Source organism: Camelus bactrianus, chromosome 1 (assembly GCF_048773025.1).
Source record: "Camelus bactrianus isolate YW-2024 breed Bactrian camel chromosome 1, ASM4877302v1, whole genome shotgun sequence".
Classification (NCBI taxonomy): Eukaryota; Metazoa; Chordata; class Mammalia; order Artiodactyla; family Camelidae; genus Camelus; species Camelus bactrianus.
The window spans coordinates 8,036,302-8,059,636 of NC_133539.1; the positions used below are offsets into that span (position 1 = coordinate 8,036,302).

At 46.3% G+C, this 23,335-nt stretch overlaps 2 protein-coding genes across 2 annotated transcripts; both read right to left on the reverse strand.

The window, feature by feature from the left end:
- Positions 1 to 6,175: 6,175 nt before the first annotated feature.
- On the reverse strand, positions 6,176 to 12,272 carry LOC141579046 (carbonyl reductase [NADPH] 1-like). The gene is made up of 5 exons (XM_074373553.1): positions 12,268 to 12,272; positions 11,420 to 11,591; positions 11,239 to 11,354; positions 10,566 to 10,639; positions 6,176 to 6,612 (listed from the first exon to the last, which is right to left on the reverse strand). The coding sequence occupies exons 1-5, from the start codon at positions 12,270 to 12,272 to the stop codon at positions 6,176 to 6,178; spliced, it is 804 nt and encodes a 267-aa protein (XP_074229654.1).
- Positions 12,273 to 12,805: 533 nt separating this feature from the next.
- Positions 12,806 to 18,591, reverse strand: LOC105070208 (carbonyl reductase [NADPH] 1). The gene is made up of 3 exons (XM_010956524.3): positions 18,175 to 18,591; positions 17,487 to 17,594; positions 12,806 to 13,509 (listed from the first exon to the last, which is right to left on the reverse strand). Exons 1-3 carry the CDS (start codon positions 18,461 to 18,463, stop codon positions 13,073 to 13,075), a joined length of 834 nt encoding a protein of 277 aa, XP_010954826.2. The 5' UTR covers positions 18,464 to 18,591; the 3' UTR covers positions 12,806 to 13,072.
- Positions 18,592 to 23,335: the final 4,744 nt, after the last annotated feature.

Genomic DNA, 23,335 nt, shown 5'->3' on the forward strand with positions numbered 1-23,335 from the left:
GGCACCCAGTGGGTCTTAGGATGTATGCTGTTACTGACGTGGAGTGTTGGGCCAACAAGGAGGAGGAGATTTTGGCTAGATAGTCACTAGGACCTCCAAGTCTGTTAAAGCTCCCCATAAAAAGCCACCATAAAAACGTTCGAGATTAAAAAAAAAACCCACAAGCTGAATTTATTAGAAACTCGCCAGGCAAGGGTGCTACTGGGCAAATGAATCCAGTCAAGTTGCCTCTCCAAATAGTTTGAGCACTTGGGTTTTATGAAGTATTTTTTTGTCTTTGTCTTTGTTTCTGCTTTGTGGAAGAGGTAGTCATCAGGGGGTTTAAAGGCAGGAATTATTAAGCCTGGGATGTGGGCATAGATTGATAAAAATTTGTAAATTAGACCAGTTGCTGAAATAGTCTGTGCCCACAGTTTCTCTCTTGAGCACAAAACCGAGCTAGCTTTTGCTGGGCCCAGTGGGGAGGAGCTGGGGCTCCACTGGCCGAACTCAAGCAGAAGCCAGAGGTTCCGGCTTTTTAAGAATTTCCAGAACAAGTTACAGAACAATTTTGCAAATTGCTTTTGTTATATCACCACGTTGTCCACGTGGCTCCGCCAACAACCTCTTTGATACACTGCTGCTGTAGCATGTTTGTTAACTCAGCCAGCACAGCACAAAACCTCTCTTGTTCCTACCACTTCTTTCTCTTTGATTTCCTCACAGTCGATTCACTCTGTTTAGGTCCTGTATTTCAGAAATAGCACAGGTCACTGGTGGTCAAGAGAGATCAGCCCACCTTCCTGTGGGTGGTTCAAAGTCACTTGCTCTTGGGCTGAGGTCCACGTGGTAGCCTCTCCTTTCTTGAACTGTCTGAAGAGCCAGCAGTGCTCTGTACCACTGGATAGCATGTTCTATCTGCAGGGAGAGGTGGGAACCCTACCACGTAGACCAAGAGCTCACACAAAAGAAGAGACATTGCTGATTGTTTGTGTTCCTTGGCTGAAGGCAAGGAACTTTCTGGGCTACTTATTCTCCAATAGCAACACATTGGTACAGCCAATAATCCTAGGGATATGGGTGTCTTACTTTCTGGGGGCTGCAGGTGTTTCTTCGCCTGGGGCTGCATCGCTCCAGTCACTGCCTCTGTGGCCACAATGCCTCCTCTTCTTCTTTCTCAAAACTTGCTCTGCCTTTATTGCACAAGGGCACATGTGATGGCATTTAGAGCCCACCTGGGTGATTCAGGATAAGCGCCTTTGCTCAGAATCCTAACTTAATCGCGCCTGTTGCCACATGTAATTATTCAGTTGGTCAGGATTCTCCAAGAAAATAAACCAATAGTGTGTGAGTACATATAGAGAGAGGAGGAGGGAGAAAGAGACAGGGAGAGAGGGAGGGAGGGAGGGAGGGAGGAGGGAGAGAGGGACTTTAAGGAATTTTAAGGAGTTGACTCACACAGTTATGGAGGCTGTCAAGGACAAAATCAGCAGAGTAGGCTAGCAGGCTCAAGAGGGACAGCAGTAAGACAGCAGGATAGAGAGCCCCCGCCCTCATTTCCTCCACAGAAACACCAATCTGACCGGGGTCCAGAATCTGGTTAAGCAGTTTCAATACTCCAGATGAGCACAAAACTGAGAGAAGCTGCAGTGAAATGAGCAAGGAGAGCAACTTCACCTTACCCGTGTCGGCCCTCCCCTAAGCCAGCACAGCTCAGCACTGAGAGAGAGTGCCATGGCCCTTGAATTCTCCTTGTGGGGAAGGATGGAGTGGAGTGTGCCTCAAATGTTCTGGTCTTTCAGTGCACTTTTCAAGGGCCCGGTTTCTTTCTTGCCTCACGTGGACTGCTGATGGAAGCAGAATAGTTTAGACACCTGGGTGCAGTTAAGGACAAAGGGAAAGGGGCAGGGACTTGTGGCTGGCACAGCTCTGTGAGATTGAGAGAAGGTGCAGAAACAGAAGCTTCTCCACAGGGAAGAGGAGTGGATCATGCCTCCAACACTGTGGCCACAGCACAGTAGTCAGACTTCAGAGGGAGAAGAGAGGTTCTTGGGTGGGTAGGGGGTCAGGGAAGAAACCAAGAAGTCCTCTAATTTGGAATCTACACATACGAGTCCAGAGAAAGCACATTCATAGAAAAAGTTTGACAGGCTCCCAGAATCTCTAGGCAGGTTGATTGGTGAAGGTCTTTCCCTTTCAAGCCAGTCTGCAAAGACTGGGAGAGGTGGCTATTTTTTCTAATAAAGACACCAATACAAAGTGACAAAGAATACAAGGAACCAAGGAAACATGACATAATCAAATGCACAAAATAAACCTCCGAAAGAAAGGGAGATATACAAATTGCATGACAAAGAATTGAAAATAATCATATTAAAGTAGCTCAGTGAACGAGAGAACACAGACAGACAATGAATGAAATCAGGAAAACACTACATGAACAGAACGAGAAGTTTAACAAAGATAGAAACTATTAAAAAAAGAAACAGATATTCTGGATCTGAAGAATACAAACGAGTATCTTATGTAGGGAGTTCAGCAGCATCCCTGATCAAACAGAAGAACTAGTGTGCTCAGAGAAGGTCACTTGAAATTATCCAGTCAGAGGACCAAAAAGAAAAAAGTGAAGAAAGGAAAGGCCCCACAGCACACCATCAAGCAAACCAATATCCACACGGTGGTAGTCCCAAGAGGAGAAGAGAGAGAGAGAGAGGCAGAAAGCTTATTTAAATAAATAATGGCCCCAAACTTCTTAAATCTGGGGAGGGAAATGGATATACAGATTCATGAAGCCCCAAAGACCTCAAATAGGATGAACCCAGAGTGGGATGATTCTGCATGGAGACCCAATGTGGTCAAATTGTCAAAATTAGAATTTTGAAAGTAGCAAGCAACTTATCCCATACAAGGGAGCCCCCATAAGTCTCCCTTGAATAGACTTCTTAGCAGAAGCCCTGCAAGTAAGAGGCAGTGGAATGGTATTTAAAGTGTTGGGGAAAAAAAACACTACCAACCAAGAATACTATGCCTGGAAAAACTGTTCTTCAAAAATGAAAGAGATACGCCTTAAACTAACACAATATTGTAGATCAACTGTACGTCAATTTTAAAAAATGAAGGAGAGATAATGACAAAATACGCTGAGGAAGTTTATTACCGCTAGACCTGCTTTACAAGAAATGCCAAAGAGAGGTCTTAAAGTTGAAACAAAAGGATGCTGAGCAGCAACATAAAAGCATATGAACATAAGAAACTCAATGGTGGGTAAATGTACAGACAAATACATTATACCGGGATGCTGTAATGGTGGTGTGTAAACCACAATTCTAGTGTAAAAACTAAAAGATGAATGAATTAAAAATAATTTCTGTTTCATTCTTCAGGTTTGGGAAATTCCCAGCTATAATTTCCTCAAATACACTTCCCATCCCCTTCTCTCTCTCTTTTCTTTCTGGGTCCCCTATAATATGAATGTTGCTACGCTAAATGTTACCCCAGGGAATCTCTTAAAATTTGTTTTTCTTTTTGCTGTTCTGGATTGAGTGATTTCCATTATTCCATCTTTCAGATCACTTACACTTTCTTTCGTATTACATAGTCTGTTACTCATTCCTTTAGTGTACTTTTTATTTCAGCTATTGAATTATTCATTTCTGATTGGGTCTTTTTATATTTTTTACTTCCTTGTTATAGTGTTCCCTGTGTACATCTAATCTTTCCCTTAATTCTGTTATTACGTTTTTGACCAATGCCTTGAATTCTTTATCTGGTAAATTGTTTAGTTCTGTTTCATTATTTATTTTTTGAGGGGTTTTATCTTGCTCATTCAATTGAGAGAAGTTCCTCTGCCTTTTCAGTTTGCTTAGCTTTCTCTGCCTCTATCAATTTAGGTGAAATTGACTGCAGCTGCCTCTTGTGGTTCTTACACGGGAGCATCGCTGCATAGACTGTGTGTGCCCGATGCCTTTGGCGGGAGAGCTTGATTGGATGTGGGCGCAGGTCACGTCTTTCCGCAGAGTGTGCTGGAACTATCACCTTGGTAAGGGGTGGGGCTAGAGATGGAGGAGCTAGAGCTGGAGCCAGGGTGCCAGGCTGGACTTTTCCTCTGCTAGGTGGCCATTACCGCACTATTGGGTGCAAGGTCTGATCCCAAGTTGCTGGAGCAGAAGTCGTGAGGGTTGGGCCCACGCTGGGTCTGTTCCCTTTAAGTGTGTGTGTTCCCCTCTCCACACACCAGTACGCTTGCCCCAGAAGTGGGGAGCCCTGAAGCAAGTGGGCTCTCAGCTTGCGTGGGCTGCAGACAGAAGTCCGAGTTGACTTAACGCAATGCCTGTGCAGGTGCCTGCGATGGAATCCCTCACTCTGCTCAGACACAGCCTTGGGTGCAAGTCCCATTTGTCCCTCACAGCTGATCACTGCTCCCAGCCTCCGCCACACCGCAGGGCAGGTGGAGTCAGCATGGACTCTTGGCATATATCGGGAGATAACTGTGGTGGAGTAGCCACCGCCAGAGATCTGGGCTGCTTCTGGTATGCTGCTTGAGTAAGTGCCAACAATGCCTAGGGCTGCCCCACCTAGACTCCACGCCAGGACCTGGTTGCCTCTGCGCCTGTGGTTGGGGCTTCTCCCAGTTGTGGGTGCCCCAGATCCGGTATCTCGCCTCCTTCCTTCCCTGCAAGGAGAGGCTATATGTTCCAGAAGCTTCCTAATGATAAATTCCAGGGTATGTCCCTCCCGGAGGCTGCACCCTAGCCAAACTTGAGACACAGCTCCCTTTTGATCCCAACTCTGAGACACACAGAGGTTTGCATGGTGGAGCAGTGTACTCCCCTCAAGAACAACTGGTGATGAAGGGTAAATAGGAGGCTAGGGATTCCTGGCAGATAAACAAAAGCCATTAGGGACCACCCCAAAAGGAGAAAAAGGAGTGCAGAGTAATTGTTTTGGAATGGGACAATTAGCCACTGCAGAAAGGGAATGGTTGCTTTTTCCCCAAGAGGCAATGAAATTGCTTAGGGCAACTGCTTCCGAAGATGTAACTTCCCTTGCTCTCTTAAGAGAAAGGCAGGAGAGAGTTTTAAAGGAAATAGGTCCTGTGACTTTAGTGTGGACAGAGTACCTGGCTCTGTGGGATTTCCAGTGTGCCCCGAGGTGGGAGGGTTGTTTACTGGGTGCCAAGTCATTCACTGGAATATTTTACTCAATGGTTACACAATCCACAAATTTGCTAAAAGTGCCTTTACAGTTTGCGGTTAAGGGGCTAGAGCAGATGCAGTATTTTGCTTAAGGTCATGCCTGAGGGCGGCAGAGCCTTTTGATTCCAGATGTTCGTCTTCAAAACTTTCAAATGCAAAAGTTAAGTGGACACAAGTATGTCTCCACACGAGGTCCAACAATTATGGATATGTTACTCTCTTATGTGTTTATCTTCTGCATATATTACGCAGAACCTGGTTAATATTGCAGACCTCCTGGCACTTCATCCCCACATAAGTAACACCTTCACCCTGAAGAGATCTGACAGTAACCTCGCATATCCATCAATACTGGTCCACACTGAACTTCCCCATCGTCTCACATTCTCCTGAGGCTGTATCTTTCATACAAGCACAATGCCGCTGGTGTTTAAAGACACCAGAGCGGATGTCTCCTCTTGATGGCGTTGTCCATGTTATACTGGAGGCTGGGGAACAAAAGTTGGCAGGCCAAATCTTGCTGTGCACATTGGCTTGTATATTGTCTCATGTAATTTTCATGCCATGAGAGCATATCTGAGTAGTTCCAACAGAGACCACTAAGCTGAAAAGCTGAAAATATTTCCCGTCTGCCCTTACTACCTATAATGTTTGTGCACATGAATTGTAAGGTCACTTCTCTAGACCTACCTTTTGGTCTATTAGATTTCTGTGCCGGTTCAGCATATAACCAGTCTCCACAAGTGGACATTTAGAAAGAGCCTTTTATTCATCTAATTATTTTTATTCATTATTTGTCATCCATCCCACTTTTACTTCCCCAGGATCATAGAAGAAATCAGAAAAGACTTCACAGAACTAGTAGCCATTTCAAAGTGATACTTGAATATTCAATAGAAATATTTGATTTTTTTTAGGAGATATTTTTGACACTGTAAGTGTCCTTTTGGTCAAATCTACAGGAAATATATGCAGGACCATGGGCAGAGCTGTGACTAAGCTCACCATTGTTTAACTTTTTTCTCGAAAACAAAATGACCATGAGGCTCCTTAGCGTCTGAGGGCAAAAGGGCCAAGTACACAGGGGTCTCTGCTCCTTCTTCCAGGGTCCTGGGGGCTTCGGGTCCAGCCACGTCAGTTCTCACCCAGCCAGGGCAGCAGGCATTCAGGAGGATCTTGTCTCCTCTCCTCTGCTCATTCAGTTTCCCGGCATGGATCTGGGACAGGACAGTGACGCCAGTTTTGGTCACTCCATATGCAGTATCAGGCCAGCCCTCCTTCCTGTGCACCCCATTCTTTGTGTCTTCCACAGACTTGTTCATAAGCCCCACCAGCTCATCCTCTGTAATGGCATCCCTTCTGAACTTCTCCTGCAGTTCAGGGCTGCAGTCTTCAAGAGCTACGAAGCTCTTTCTGCTAGACACATTCACAACTCTGCCTAAAACACAACACAAATCATTATGTAGAAAGGTATGTACAAGAATGATGAATACCCAACTCGCTGGGATGTTGGAGGCAAAATGTCCATTTGAGAGCCAATTACCAGTTTTCTATGAGATGAATTAAGGCTGCCTCTATGAGAGAGGGACAGGAACTGGTCTCATAATCTGTCCAAGCCTTAATGTCTAGGGTGATGTCAGAGAAAGAAATGCTCTAATGGGGAGGGCAGTGCCCAGATTTCTGTGAGAAATGAAAATGAAGATGCTCAGGGACTAGGAGTCCTCACTGCACTGAGGAGTAGTGGCCTCCTTTGGGACCATCTGAGGATCTTTTGGTCCCTTGGGCAGTGCTCTCTGACAGGTCTCTGTTGACCAGCAAAGAGCTGATGGGTTTATGGGTGGTGGTTCCAAGAGGAACAGACAGCATCAGGTTTGGGAGGCTTGGAGGGAGGAAGGTGAACTTGAATCAGCTCAGGGGGCTGAATGCATGCTGTTGTCTCTGGGTTTGGGTTTTCATCAACTGCGAAGTGGTAACTCAAGTCCTGGCTGTGTGAGCACAGAGAGGCGCAGGGGACACCGGACTATCTGAGGGCCACCCACAGGAGCACGGCACTGTGGAAGTCAAGTGGGAAGTTGGGAGGAATTGAGGTAGGCATGTTAATGCCCATCAACAGAACCACTTCCTGGGTTGCCAGGGGCTTGGAGCCATTGAGTAGATACTCAGGGTGCTTATTTGAAGTGGCTCTTTGGGTCCATGAGGTGAGGGGTGCTGTAGTTACCTCGGGATGGGATACTTGCTATTTGTGACTCTTGCATTTTCTGAGGCACAAAATGCCAGGGACCAGTTTGTCTGCCAGCAATAGAGACAAAGACTGCCTTGGGTCAGTGACAGAATCCTTGAAGCAAAGGCCTGGCCCAGAGCTGGCAAGTCTGGCTGCAGGCAGTAGCCCTGGGAAGCCACAAACGTGTCCTGACAAGATTAGATGCTGTCTCGGGACCTGGCTTGGCAGCCTGGCAGTGGATCCACTTGTGCGAGTGTTCTAATGGGACTGGAACAGAAGACACTGCCCCAATTTGGACTGACAAGTTATAATTCCTCAGGCCAAGAAACACACTTGCATCCACAGAGTAGTGGTTTGACACAGAAATGAAACTAGTCGTCTCAAACATGACCAGTTAGGGATGAACATTGGCATATGGTCAACTCAGCATGAGGGGGGCCTCTGAAGAGTCCCCACTGGGCGGATCGCTCTGCTTCTCTGGGGGATCTGAGGAAGGGGGGGTGGGGAGGATGCTGGGGCTAACCCACAGTTTTTCCCCACATCACCTCAAGTTTCTTTTTTCCTCCTGTTATCATGGTCCAGGGACAAGGGCTGCAATTGTGGATATGGAAGTCAGGGGATAATCCTTAAGGAAGGAACTTACCTATAGATTTAAATATTTATGCCAGAATTCCTAAGGGCCTGATGGAGTGGACTGTGTCTTCAGCCCATCTGGCAGATCTGGAATGACAGCAAATGCAGCTGAATTGACTAGTTAGTGGTAGAGGGAACCCCCTAGTTCTGGGCCTGGGTAACCCTACCTACATGATGGGGGTGGAGTATGGGAAGACACTGTTAGACTTGTATTGCTGTGGACAATCAGGAGGAGCAGAGTGGCCAAACTTAACATCCCTTTAAAAGGTGAGAAAGTTTGGTTAAATGTTAAGGATAAGTGGGGAGCAGGAGGAAATAGAAATGAGGGTGAATGATTAAATGGGTTATGCAACAAGAGAAATCGTTACCACATTGGTGCCTGGTGGGGCTGAGAGCAGGAGATAATATTGTCTCTTAGCTCAATTATACCAGATGCCTGACAGGGTGAAGCCACATGTTGTCAACACCATTTCTGCTTTGGGACCTAACAAGCTTGAACAGAAGCCTTGGAATCTGAGTGGCATCATTCTGAGATGTGGTCCTAGGATGCAGTGATGAACTGAACCAACTGTGAATAACTGAGCAGGACTCTAGCAATGTGCCAGCAACTCCTCAGTCATGTTCTCTTAGGTTACAGGTAGTACCATCCTGTGGAGTGTCACTGGCCTTGCATTATACTGAACCACCATAGGTAAACTGGAGGCACGGAATCACTGGATGATACTGATCGTGATGATCATGTGTACTGGGGAGCCTGAGCTAGAGTGTCATCAGGATGTAATGGTGATGAAAGATGACTGGCCCGATGGAGAACTGGATGTAGCTCACTATCAATTAATTTCTATGCTGTTAATTAATTAAACAAGGAGGCCCTTAGACTGAGTGGCTCTCGTACCCTAGTGGCCTATGTAAGCCAACCAAAATCTAAGCCTGTAAACATCTCAAGGTTCCAAAATCAAAACCTAAGGACCACCAGACACAAACAGCCATCTAGGCCAGGAACTGCAGACAATCCATCATCTCCTTACTTTGCTTCAGCCTTTTCTTCACGATGGTCTCTTCCTGGGTACTTGTTGCTGAAGCCATCCTCACCGCTGCTCGTTTGGCACTTCCCGATTCAAATAGATATTTTCTCAGATAAACCTTAAAATTTTGTATGCCTCAGTTTATCTCTAAACAATAGTAAGTTGTTCTGCACAAACAGTTGTATTAAAAAGGTCTAAACACCAAGTGACCAACCTGTGAATCCTCACACATGAAAATGTGAGGATTGGCTTTACAGGACAGATACTCTGCTGCTTAAAAGCTACCCCTCCCCCACACTGGCTCCTCCAAACGTTATGTATATTTCTAACACAATTGTTGTATTTGTTTTAAAAAAAATTTGTAGTAAATTTAGATCTTCAATGATTCTTCTGCTTGGAGAGTATCTAAGAAGGACTCAGCCTTGCTGAAGGACCCAGGGGATGGTCTCTGTAAGCAAAGGACTAAGCTTGGTCAAATGAAGCTTCAGCCCTTTGCCCGAGTATCCGGGAGGTAATGTTAAACCTTTAGAATGTCCTACCTGAGAAGACTGTCCTTGTTGACTTGGTGTTCTAGGGTCAGGGTATATAATCTGTGTTAACACGTGATTATGGTGGTGCCTGGTACCTGGTGCCTGGTACCAGCTGGACCTCTGGAGGGGCTCGAGGATAAGGTCAGACAAGAAGGCAGTGGGCCATGCCTATGTGACCAACTCCCACCAAAAATAGTGGACATCAAGGCTTGGGTGAGCCCCCTGGTTGGCAGTACTCCTCGTGTACTGTCATACGTTACTGGGGAGGCATGCGTGCTGTCCCCAGGATCTGTTCGGGCAGCTCCAAGTCTGATCTTTCCTAGACCCTGTGCCATGAGACCTTTACCATAGCTGATTTGAATCCCTCTACATTTCTAAATTCACTGACATTTTGTACATGACAGCATTTTGCTGAGTTCTCGGTCCTTCTAGTGAATTACTGAATCTGAGGATGGTTTGGGGACCTCCTGAGCTTGTAAAGACCAAACTATGGTTTAGCATCTAGAAACCAGTGTGTATAACGCACTATAAGGGTAGGATAAAAACAAACCCAGCTGATGAGACACAGAAGAACTTCCAGGGAGCTAATGAACTGATGGTTGTCTAGGCTCCACAAACCTGAATCAGGTCACTCTGAGAGCGGGTCGGAGGAGAGAAGGTCTGGGATGAAATCCTATGGGAACTCCAGCTGTGATGGACACAGAACAAGCACAGGGCCTGTAAGTTGAGACTTCTGAGCTAAAACTGGAAAGAGAAGAAAGAGCCAGTTGTGCAAGAAGCAGGTGGACGGAGAGCATCAATCACCTGGACCATGTGTAAGGGGACCTGAGGCCTCTGGGTGGGCACCTGGCCAGGTGGAGACACAGCACAGAGGCCAGTGTAGCTGAGCGCCAGAGGTAGGGGGGCCTATAGATGAAACCTGAGGTGGGCAGGGCCCAGACTTTTCCAGACACACGGCAGCTCGGGTTCCAATCAGACTCACCTTGGGGCTTTATCAGAGGCAGAAACTCCATGCACACATTTCGAGTACCAAAGAGTTTGTTTTCATGGTCACTTCTGCTTGAATATGAAAAGGTGTGGGATTGTCAACTTTTAGGGCCGAAGGAAAACAGAGTTAATAAGTACGAGCCATAGGGTAAAAATGCATAGAATGATACGATTTTATTCCTTGTCAGATCTGTTGAAATCTAATTATTGTCTGAGGTTGATTGTCACTGTTGCTCCCATGTGACTTTCCATGTTTGCTGGTGCTATAGTTCTGTGAGGTGGCACCATCAAGGGAGGCTGGGTGAAGGGAACACAAATGGGATCTCTATGCAGCTTTCTTTGCAACTGTTTGTTTATTTCAAAATAAGTTAAAAATTCTCCAAACTGCATCAAAGCCCAATTAAGTGACACTACCAAAACATGGAGGCAATCCTTAAAAATCTGATCAAAGGTATTGCAAAGGCCCTGTGGCTGGAAAGGCTTGCAAATCTCGAAAGACTCTGCTTTCCCAGTGAGAGAGGTCACTGTAGCTTCCAGCCCGTCCTCCTTCCCTTGGGAGCGGGTTCTAGGTCCCACGGGAGCTATGGGGCCCACAGCCAAGGTTCAGGCAACAGCCCCGCCCCGCCCACGCTGGACGCCCTCCCGGGAGCTGTGCCCTCTGAGCCCACATCCAGGTGCTCTTAAAGGCGACGCCCGCGTTGTTGACCAGCACGTCGAGCCCCCTGTACTCCTGGCGCAGGAAGTCGGGCAGGGCGCAGATGCTCTGCAGGTCGTCGATGTCCAACTGGTGGACCGTGGGCTCAGGCCCTCGGCCTGAAGATGCTGCGCGGCCCCCTGGCCCCGCACTACTTCCTGGGCCGTGAGCACCACGTCCCCCAGAAACTGCTGGCACAGGTTGTGCGCAGGGGCGAAGCCAATACCCTTCTTGGCCCCGGTAACTGGCACCACGGGGGTGCTGGATGACACGGTTGCTTTCAGGACGTGCAGGGCTGTTGTTGGGCAAGCAGAGGCTGGTTTGGGGCTGGGCAGGGGTTTGGCGGTTGGTGTGTAAGGCAAGGGGCAGGGGCTGGGTAAAACTTAGCAAAGCCAGGAAGAGCTGATTTGTAAGATCTAGTGCTATGGCTCGTAGAGAAATAAACTCTGCCTCCTGCCCTTTCTCCAAGGAGGGGCCACGTCTTCCAGGAGGTTTCTAAAGACCAAATTCTTTGTCTGCCCCCTTCCCTGGTGCTCCATCTTGAGCCAAACCAGGACAGGGTTATATTCTGATCCCACCCCTGAGATGCGCAGTGGTTTGCAGGGTGAAGAGGTGTGCTCCCCCCAGGCAAAACTGATTGGCTAAGGGTCAGTAGGGGGCTAGGGATTTCTGGCTGTGGATCAAAACTATTAGGGAGATTTCCAAAAGGAGAAAAAGGAATGCAGAGTAATTGTGTTTTGTTGGATGCATCAATCACTGCAGAATGGGAATGGTTGCTTTTTTTCCTAAAATGCAAAAAAAGTACTTAGGGTGATTGCTTCTGAGCATGTAGTTCCCCCACATCTGTTAAGAGTAATTCCAGACAGGGAACTGGGGGAAATGGTCCCGTGATTAGACTGTCTTGGTGGGCAGCGTGCCTGACACTGGAATTCCCTGTGTGTCCCCACGGTGGGATGTTGTTTATGAAGCCAAGCCAGTAGCTGGATTTTTTTTTAATAGTTACATCATCCTCAGGATTGCTAAAGGTGCCTACACTTTGGTTTTGTTTCATGTGAAGTTAGTAAGTGGTACATCTAATCATGTGTTACTTTTAGGGAATTTTCCATGGTGTGCTTCTGGGAGGGCAGGGAACTTGGTGGACAATCCCTGGGGCCTTGGGGAAGCCAGGCTGAGCGATGGGCAGTACGAAGCTTCTGGTCACTGCTGTGGGTGGTGTTGGACCCAGGGGACTCATGACAGAGGACAGTCGGCACTTTCACTGTGTTTTCAACATTGTCACCCAAATCGTGCAAGTAAGCTTCACAGCAACCCTATGACTATCATCCCCACGTTACAGCTGAGGGGATACAGCAGATGCTGGGTTTTGCTCAAAGCCATCCAGGAAGGTGGCAGAGGCAGGACTTTTTGGTTCCAGATGTTTGTCTTGAAAGCTTTCAAAGAGAAAAGTTGACGGAATACTAGACCCGCGTACGTCAACCCAGCCTGGTTCAACACTTAAGAATCAATGAGACGGTTCAGCGTTTACCAGTCTGCACATACGGTCCTTTGCAACAAACCATTTATTCATCTATTGATTTTTATTCATTATCTGTCCTCCGTTCCACTTTTCCTTCCTCTGGATCGCAGAAGAAATCACAAAAGGCTTCAGAAAACTAGTAGCCATCTCCCAGTGAGGACTTGATAGTGATATTTTGATTCTTTTTTTTTTTTTTTTTTTGAATAGGGATATTTTTGACAGTGTAAGTGTCCTTTTGGTGAAACTGGGACAGGCAGCGTAATCGGCCCCATGGGCAGGGCTGTGACTGAGCTCACCATTCTACAACTTTTTTCTCGGAAACAAACTTGCCGTGAGGCCCCTCGGCACCTGAGGGCAAAAGGGCCAAGTACACCGGGGTCTCTGCTCCTTCTTCCGGGCTCTTGGGGGCTTTGGGTCCGGCCATGTCAGTTCTCACCCAGCCTGGGCAGCAGGCATTCAGGAGGATCCTGTCCCCTCTCCTCTGCTCACTCAGTTTCCTGGCATGGATCCGGGACAGGACGGTGACACCAATTTTGGTCACTCCATATGCAGTATCAGGCCAGCCCGCCTTCTTGTGCACCCCATTCTTTGTGTCTTCCACAAACTTGTTCATGAGCCCCACCAGCTCGTCCTCTGTGATGGTCTCACTTCTGAACTTCTCCTGCAGTTCGGGGCTGCAGTTTTTAAGAGCCATGACACTCACAGAACTAGACACATTCACGACTCTGCCTGAGATAAAACACACATCGTTACATGGAAAAGCGAGCGGAAGAAGGATGAATACCCGATCTGGGACAGGACTTTCTTCTTGTAAGAGGATGTGAGGGAAGGATGAGAACGTATTTTGGGAGTGGGGTACTCACTGGGTTTTATCTGTTTGATTATTGTAACAACCTGTTATTTCTAACGTTGGATTGAAAGGATCTGGGGGTTTATTGTTTGAAAAATTATAGGAATAAAATATTTCACTTGAACTCAATAAATAAATAATGGCAAGGGAAAGAGTTCTGTGAATCTACTACCCAGAAAAACTTGTGAAAATTATTTTAAAAAACTCAGCTATTTAAAGTCTGTGGAAATGGTCCTCAGGGCATGCAGCAAAAATGAAGAAACATTTATTCCAGAATATCTACAATAAGTCAGGTCAGAATAGAGAGTTTCTGGTATTTCCAGCATGGCCTGCTCTGTCCCCTCCCCCTTTCTGGCCACACTTTCATGGTGCATCCGAGCACCTGCCGGGCTGTGGTGTGCTCCCAGGGTGGGTGGGACATCAGCGTTCTCATCCTGCTCCTCAGCCACCTGTAGCAGAAGTTCAGATCCTGGCACGTGCATCCAGGAGGTGAGGGCTTCCACTTTCAGCTCACCTAACGGCCCTCACTTGTGGGACAAAGGTTCTACCCTGGGCTGGGCATAGTGAGAACACTGGGGCCTAGACGGCCCTTGCCGCAGCTTGTTTGTAAGGCAGAAGGATCACGCAAAGGGAGGCGAGCTAAGACCAGAGATGCCCACCCCTCCCTCCCAGCTCCTACAGCAGGAGTGCCACTGAGAGAGAAGTGTGCCCCCGTCCCCTCCCCTAATTCAGACAGTGGCTGAGAGATTCTGCACACGAGAAAGAGGCAGGACATAAATGCTGAGCGGTCTCCAGTCCTCCCAAAAGGAAGTCATTTCATTTCAGTGTACAGGTAAGTTCAATCCTAAGGGCGCTCTCAGAAACAATGGCAGCTGTGTTGAGAAACAATTAGGGGGAGCCCGGGAGCTTTGTTAGAAATATGAGTTAAATCACATGAGTCAGCAGGTTGGCCACAGTAAACTAGAGAGAGATACTGATGAGAGCCCTCCTAGGTTGAGAACTGATCTCAAACACAGACCACAGAAACTACCCTTTCAAAAGAGCCTGAATTTAATTGGGTCAGGATCAATCTGAGGAGCGGTTTCTGGTGTGTACTGTTCAAAACAGTAGGGCGATCAGCCAGCGAGCAGTGGAGCTTACGAGCTCTGGGTGTGGTCCAGGAAAGCGACAGCAGAAGAGAGCCCTGCTAACCCCACTGTCATCCGGGGTGACTGCGGGTCTGAGCCAGGCTGTACCTTCTGAGATGCGACATCAGAGGCTTCACCCACTGCAAGCGGAGGCGGGTGGAGACTTGACTGCAAAAAGTAATCCAGCCACTGACTGAACAATAGCAATGAACACTCACAAGCCTGAGGGAGGGAATGTCTAATAGCAGGAGTAGCTATAAAATCCTGCATTGTCCAGTTTCCAACCAAAAATGCCAGGCACGGGCGAAAATGTGAACCTGTGACCCATGCATGGGGAAAAGAGGTGCCAACAGAAATTGCGTGGCTCACTGATTTCCATCCTACTAAAGGTTTGGGAGTTCAGGAAATATCAACAGATAGTAAATGGCTCTCGGACTGCTACTCAGTGATCCTCCGGAATGAAGTGATTTAGAGAAACTGTCTTATTATCTTCCAGGCATTCTTCTAAGATGGACACGTTAGAAAGGGGTCAATTATTCCATGTCCTTCGTCTAACCTGGAAGATGTAAGGAGTAAGAAGCAACTAGGAAACTCATAGACATGCCATTGTCCTTAAGACAGAATGGAACCAGTTTGTCAGAATGCTGCAGTGAGCACCATTCAGAGCCTCTATAAATAGGCTACTTAATTTCACTCTCAAAATTATGATCAGCCTCTCTCATAACAAAAATGACATATCTCATGACTCCAAAACGCAAAATTTGGAGAGGCAAAACAGAAAGAAGAAAGCTGCAGGAGAGGAAGTCAGAATGGTTAACGGGTACACAGGAAACGCAGCTATGCTAGTAAAAGGGCCTTGACATGTGTTCCTGTGTCTTGCACCTGGGCAGTCGATAGGGAAACGCTATTAACTTCTTCTAGGTTGCTTATAATCACTGACCAAATGACAGCCTCTTTTTCATTCTGTATTAAGCAGTCTATCTCAGGAAGTCTAGAGTCAGTGGCGAAAACAGGAACTCGTATTACGGAAGCTTGATCAGCAGATCCAAAGTTCTCTGGAGGCAATAAACTCCTGGATGTGGCTGCTTCATCTTCCAGTGTGCACCACGCCAGTCCCTCCCACCGACCACGTCCCCAAGGATTAGAGCAGCACGTGGAGCCCGCTCCCCACAGCTGGGTGAGATGTTGACCCTTCTGGTCTGACTACTCAGAACAGAATCACACGCTAGATTAAGTCAGGATAAGATGAATCCTTGTGGCTTTTTCCCCAACAAAATAGAAGAAGTCTCCTATTTCAAAAGGTAAATAAACCTTGTGCTCTTACTATATGTATAGCATGTATTTAAATTTCCAATAACTCTGGCTTTCATGAGGCAAGATAAACTGTTAAACAGAGGCTGCCTCAGCAAATCCGAGAGCACCCATTCCTCCTCCTGGACAAAGTCCAGACACAGCAAGAAATGGCCCCGCTAAGTCGGAGAAATGGTCAGTGTCAAGTCATCAGTAGGAGGTCCAAGAGGACCAGCAGGTGCAGTGGTGACACCGGGAACTCACTGCTGCCCCCAAGTGTTGGGACGAGGGGAGGGATAAGGTGACCTTCTAAAGAGCTGACTTGAGGCCCCAGTGACCCAAGTCTTAGAAGTAGTACAACTTCCCAGGAGGACAGGATGGGGAAAGGAGGGCAGAAGCTGACTGTAAACTGTAAACGCATGCACTCAATTTCAAGCCACACTCCTTAACTTTTCTAAAAGTGGTGGTTCCCCTCTGGCCCATTACCTTGGGGTAAGTATCACAGTAGTCTAAACGAAAGGAGTATGAGCATTTGTTTTGTCTGGAACGTTGAACATATTGAAGTGCAGCTAAATGTACCTGGAGTTAGGCAGGTCAGATATCAGAGATCCCTACAAGCCATGCTGAGGGCTTGGGTTTCGCTCCTGAACGATTTCTGGGCGGGGAGTGAGAGCACAGTATATAGAGGATGCGCAGAAAGAAAATGACTCATTGCGGGGGTGGGGGGGGGTGTTCATGGGAGTGTTTACAACTGTCTGGAAATGACAGCTGCGGGCGTGTTTTAGAGCTGGGATGGAGGAGAAACTCAGTAGGACAACTCTTAAGACCTGGTAAATGACAGCTGGGGGCAGGCATGGTGGCCCCCAGGATCCTGGTGGGTGGATGATGGGGTCAGTGGCCAAGATGATTTGGGGAAAGGATGAGAGTCTTTGGAAATTTCTGTTGTCGATGGGGGGATTCAAGGGAGGAAGGGTGAGAATGAGGAGAAGATGGACAGGCAGGAAGACAAATTGTATGTCTGGAGCTCTGGGAATGTTGTAGGCAAGTGACAGATTTTAAGGGGGCCTCATGAGTGGTGGTAACATAGGCTCCACTAGCCTGAGTAAGATCACTGAGAGGGGGAGTGGGGAGAGATGGTCTGGTATGGGATTCTAAGGGAATTCCCCCTGTGATGGGCAGAGAGCAAGAAAAGGGGCTCCCGGAGGAGATCTTTAAGACCTGTAAGAGATAAAAGGGCCAGCTGGACAAAACCAGCAGGACAGAGAACCCCAATGACCTGGACAAGTGTGTGAAGGGACCTGAGGCCACCAGATGGGCACCTGGCCAGGTGGAGACACAGCACAGAGGCCAGTGTAGATGAGTATGAGAGATGGGGTGGGGGAGCAGCAGATGAAACTGGAGGTCGGAAACACTGCAGCTTGGGCTCCAGTCAGACTTACCTTGGGGTTTTATTAGAGGCAGAAGCTCCGTGCACACATCTCGGGTACCAAAGAAGTTTGTTTTCATGGTCACTTCTGCTTGAATATGAAACGGTGTGGTATCAGCAGCTTTCAGTAGAGAAGGAAAATAGAGTGAATGGTTAGCCATGGGGTAACATTCCATAGAATCATATAAAAAAATACTGCATGTGAAATCTATTGAATTTTGTCGTATTGAATTGTGAATGCTAGTTAATAGCATTGTGCCAATGTGAATTTCTGGGTTTGATACTGCAGTTTTGTAAGGTGATGCCCTGGGGGAGGCTGTGCAAAAAGTGCGCACATGGGATCTCTTTTTACAATTTTGCAAACCAGCTTTTGCAATTTTCTTGTTTATTTGAAAATGCATTAAAAATTCATCCAACTGCCCTAAAGTCCAATCAGAAAGAAGCTGTGGGACAAGCTGGCAAAGGTCCCCAGGATTCAGAGCCTAAGAAACATAAAGTTCCCTCTGTCTAGAAAGCGTTTAATTCCCCGCAGCTTTTGCTCTAGCTGCACCCCTTCTCCCATCTCCCTCCCTAGGTTGTCATTCTGGACCGGGCAGGCGGAAGAAGCCCCACCGCAGCGATTCCCCGACAGATCTGGACAGATCTCCTGGAGGGAGATGCTCGGGGCTGACCGCCTTGCCTGTGAGCTCCCAGTCCCTTACTTTTGAAGGCCATGCCCGCGTTGTTGACCAGCACGTCGAGCCCCCCATACTCGTTGCGCAGGAAGTCGCGCAGGGCGCGGATGCTCTGCAGGTCGTCGATGTCCAGCTGGTGGAAGCGCGGGCTCAGGCCCTCGGCCTGCAGCTGCTGCACCGCCGCCTGGCCACGCGCCACATCCCGGGCCGTGAGCACCACGTCCCCCGAGAAATTTCGGCACAGGTCGCGCACGATGGCGAAGCCGATGCCCTTGTTGGCCCCGGTCACGAGTGCCACGCGGGTGGTCGACGACATAGTCAGGTACAGGACGAGCGGTGCAGCCGCTCGCAGAGCGGACCGGGTTGATTTCTCCCCAACCGCGCGGCAGCTCCCGAGCGTGCCCTGGCTGGACCCAGCGGCGGAGCCTCCTGGCTTAAGTACGCAGGCGCAGGCTCAGGCGCAGCCCCGCCCCTTCAGGCCAGGGCTCCGGGGGACCTCCCAGGGGAGCGGAGAGCTTCTGGAGACCTTTGAAGTGAGCGCGTCAGTCCCGCTGAAGAGGCGCTGAGGGCGCCTGCCCGCCTGGCAGCAGAGACTCATTCTCATTGGCCTTGTTGAGTGTGTTTAAACAGAACCCTTATCCTCTGTTCTCTAAGAGGGTTTCCTCGTATTCACCCAACTATTTATCTAATCCCACCTGCGCTTGAGGAAATGTTAATTTTTACGGACTTTTTTTTACTGGTGTTTAAAAAAATGTAAGTCGAACTGAAATTTTTGGAACCTAGAGTTGTGGAATAAGCTGAGAACATGAGAAGAGATCACATGTGTGTTGATTTCTCCTGTTAGTATGTGACAGCAAAACCACTGGCTTATCCTCCGCGCATTTTCACGTGTTGGTGGAGAGTGGTTACTAACCATCGCAGGGTTACCTCCCTAGACGCTTGCAGAGTCGTCACATTACCTGTATCCAGGTCCCCCAGTGTGCAGGGGGGAAGTGGTCCTTTCTCAGGCTTGGAACAGCTTACCAGAATGCATCTGATTCTGCCCATTTTAAAGTGAGGAAATGGATCCTCAGAAAGTTCATAAATTAGTTCAGTGGCGAGAACTTAATTTCCTTCCTTACTGTATACTACTTAAACTGAAGAATTAGAGGCCTATGAGATTATTTTCATTTTGGTGCCATCTCTTTTTGACTGAAAAAATATGTACAACCTAAAAGTTGGGAATTACGTTTTATCTGGGGGACTTAATGAGGACTTAAGCTTTGGATACAGCCTTTCAGAAAGCCCTAAGGGACTGTTTTGAAGAGGTAAGGGAAGACCCAGGATATATAGGAGTTTTATTTTTATTTTTATTTTTTTGAAAAAGCCAAACACCCCAGGTAGTTCGAACTTCAAAAGGTTACTGTTAATTAAAGAAAAGCAGACATCCGAAGTTAATGAATTTAGTGCTTTTCAATGTATGGGAAGATGCAGGAGTTTGTGCTCATTGAAATTATTCCTTTGATATGCAGCATAACTACCTAGGGCCAGTATCCTGTTTTTCACCCTCCTGAATCCCCTCAGGGTGCACCTTTGGGGGCAACTGCTGAGGCTGATATCTTGATGGCCCCAACATCCTTTGTTTCCTGAAATGGCAGGTGACTGTCCACACACTTCTGGTAGCCACAAGTGGCCATTCAAATGTAAATTTAATCAAAATAATACAATTTAAAATTCAGTTCTTTAGTTGCACTAGCCACATTTCAAGTGCTAAATGGTCCCATGTGTTAGTGACTGCTGTATTGAACAATGCAGGTGCCTGTATGATATTTCTTTCCATCAGAGCAGAAAGTTCTGTTGAACCAGCCATGCCTTAGATTCTTTCCAATTATGTTGCAATTTGAAGGCAGTTTTCCAATTAGTTGCAAAACACAAAACTAAGAATCAGGGAAAGATCTTTGCTTTTTTTGACTTAAAATTGTATTGAGATAAATGTAGATTCACATGCAGTAGTAAGAAATAACACAGAGATTCCTTAACTTCACCCAGTTTTCCTCACAAATAGTATTTTGCAAAGCTACAGTATGATGGCTTAGCCAGGAAATTTACATAAAACAATTCACCAAACATATTAATGTTTCCTCAGTTTCACTTGTGTGTGTGTGTGTGTGTGCGCGCACGTGAGTGTAGCTGTATCATTTTATCACCTATGGAGACTTGTTTCTCAAGAAGATTGAAAACATTTCCATCAGCACAATGATCCTTCCTGTTGTTCATTCATAACCAGCGATACCTCTCTCTTGTTCCCCATTCCTCCCAATCCAATCCCCTGGGAACCACTAATCTGTTCTCCATTTCTAAAATTTTTTTGTTTCAAAAATGTTACATAGATCTTGTGGTACGTTATGTAAACTTGTGGCATTTTTTTTTTTTTCACTCAGGATAATGAAGAGCTTTGTTTAGGATTTGTTCCCTGATCCAAATGTGTTGTGGTTCTGTCACTTGCTGTTCTTTCCCCATCACTAGCTTCTTTCTTCCATAGCTGGGGTGAGTCAGTGTCAGAAGGAAGCGGGGTGTATTAAGTTCCTTAACAGAAGCACTGAGCGATAGCACATGGTGTGCAGGGAATTTTGCGCAAGGTGAGGGGCCTGCTGTTTCAAATGGCAAATTTTAAGAGGGTCATGAATCCTGATTTTCAGCCTGATTTATCTATCATTTTAGCACTGGTACCAACACAGGGATTGACAGATCAATGGGGCAGAATGCTCCAGAAAATGCAGTATGTTAAATATAATGCAGTAATAAGAATGGAGTATATGATTGTCAACTGAAAAAAAAACCACACAAGTTGAGTGCTGTGAGTTACGTTTTATTTGGGTAAAAATGAGGACTATAGCCCAAAAGACAGCCTCTCAGATAGCTCTGAAGAACTACCCCGAAGAGGTAAGTGGGGAGGTCAGTATATATGTGATTTGGGTGAAGGGGGTTACGTGCAACCAAGCACACTTTTTGGCAGAAAGTGGCTGCCGGTCATAAGAAGGTTGCTGCCAGTCACAAGGAGGAGATATTTCCATTAAGGATTTTAGTGCTTTTCTAGGTACGAGATACTGCAAGAAATTTGGCTTATAAAATCCTCTCCTATTATCTAACTATCTGGAGGCCTACGCTGCTATTTTTTCCCCAGAGCACAGAACACGTCATTCCTGATCTCCACCCTGAACTCCTTTCCATATATGTTGAAGGTGAGTGACTGCAGTGGTTAGTGACTTCATTCTTCCACAGCAAGATGACAAGTGACAGTTTTTAGTTGGCATGATCAAAGCGGCACTAACAGTTAAAGGAGGAAAGAAAGAACTTCCGCAGAAACAGTACTGGGGAAAGAGAGTAATGATTGGAAAGGAAAACAAAAGAAGATACTCACCTTAAAATATATGCCAATTAAATTCTAAAGAGAGACAGAAGGTGATTTCTCATTTTCAAAATTTATCATTTTATAAGTGAAAACATAAAACAAGTATAGGGAAATGTAAGTAAAATTTATATTTTTCAGTATGGGAAAATGACTCTGTATGCATAAGAACAGGAGAAGAATCACAAAAGAAAGAACTGACAGATTTCACTATGGAAAACTTTTTGAAAAACATGCTAATTTAAGGCCAGTGAAGTAAGGTCTCCTTGGATGATTTTTTATTATTTTTTTTCCCATCTGTCAAATTTGAGTCTTGATCCTGGTGGTGTGTTTGAGCCCCTTACCCCTCCCATACAAAGCCCCTTGTCTGGGCTCTGAACAATTTGAGAAATGAAACAAAAGATTAAAGATGGAAATCCCAGATCATTGTTATCACTGCTAATGGCTAACTTAGATACTTCTTAGTTGTCAGAGTTAAGTCTGAGATCATCCTGTCTGCCATATGGTGTCAATGATGTCAAACTAAGAAAGTCTAATAGTCGATCTAAGAAAGAAATGGAAAATTTTATTCCAGTCAGACTGAGATCTGAACCTGAGAATAGTGTCTCAGAAAGCTCTGAGAACTGTTCTGCCCATTAGAAGTCCAAACAGTTACATAAGTTTTTGAGGCAGAGGGCTGTACGTTAAATGACGTATTATTGACAGTTTTCAAAACCCAGATCTACAAAGGGAGTAGAGGATTATGGGTTATCGTGGCCCCTTGAAAGATTAAGAAGGAATGTTATCTCCTAAGGAGGTCTGGTTAATGCAGGTGCAAGATACACACTGAAGGAAAGGGAGGAGGCCAAATGGGCAGAGAAAAATTTTATGTTTAAATTTTTCTCATCTTGCCATAAAATATGAATTTTATTTCATCATTGGAGAATTTTATCACATCTATTAATTTGTGGAATAAACGCACATGTTTACTACCTACTGGTTTTGAAGCAGTTATTACACTTGTCCTAAGGTACACAGTTCCATGGCGCCTATAATTTCCTTTGCCGTTGGCTATTTAACCTTAAAGAACTCTACTTGACCCTGGCTTTTCTTATACTTTATGTTTGTTTAGGTTGTTTAATAAGTCTTCCTAAAGGGTAAGAGCATGGACTTTGAGTCCCAGAATCAAATTGTGGCTGAGCTGCTCCGTAGATCTCTAACTCCAAGTAATTTATTTAATCCTATCAAACAAAGTCAGAAACTAGTTAAAGTGGTAAGGACAGATTTTAATCAGTACTGTATTATTGTAGTAGGGAAGGGGGTTCCAGCTTGAATTGATCTCAAGTTGGTTTTTACAGAGGTGACTGGATGTTTTAAAGGGAGATTGAAGGAGTGGAGGGGGATATAGGGGCTTGAGTAGAGTCAGGGGAAAATTACAAAGGGCTGGTAAGTGTAAATGCCCATCAGGGCTCCACAGAATCTGGGACACAGAGGCCCTATCCTTTCTAATTTCATTTCAAAGGAATGGCTTTCAGGTCCTGAGTTGTAGGAGATATAGCTATATCTCAAATGGACAGAGGAAGAATTCACAGATTTTAAGTCCTGTTTAGTAAATGCTCTACGACAGGGTGGTAAAGGACCTATTGTTAGCTGTTGGCTAGAACAAATAGTAAATTCTTCTGGCAGCCTGGAGCTCATTAAGGGGGCTGAGTTCATCCTAGGCAAGCAGCACTGAGCTTGTAGAAACTATGTTAATGTTCACATCTTTTAATGTAGGGGGAGGGGAGTGGATGAAGTCAGTTGTGCTCCGTCAGTAGATTT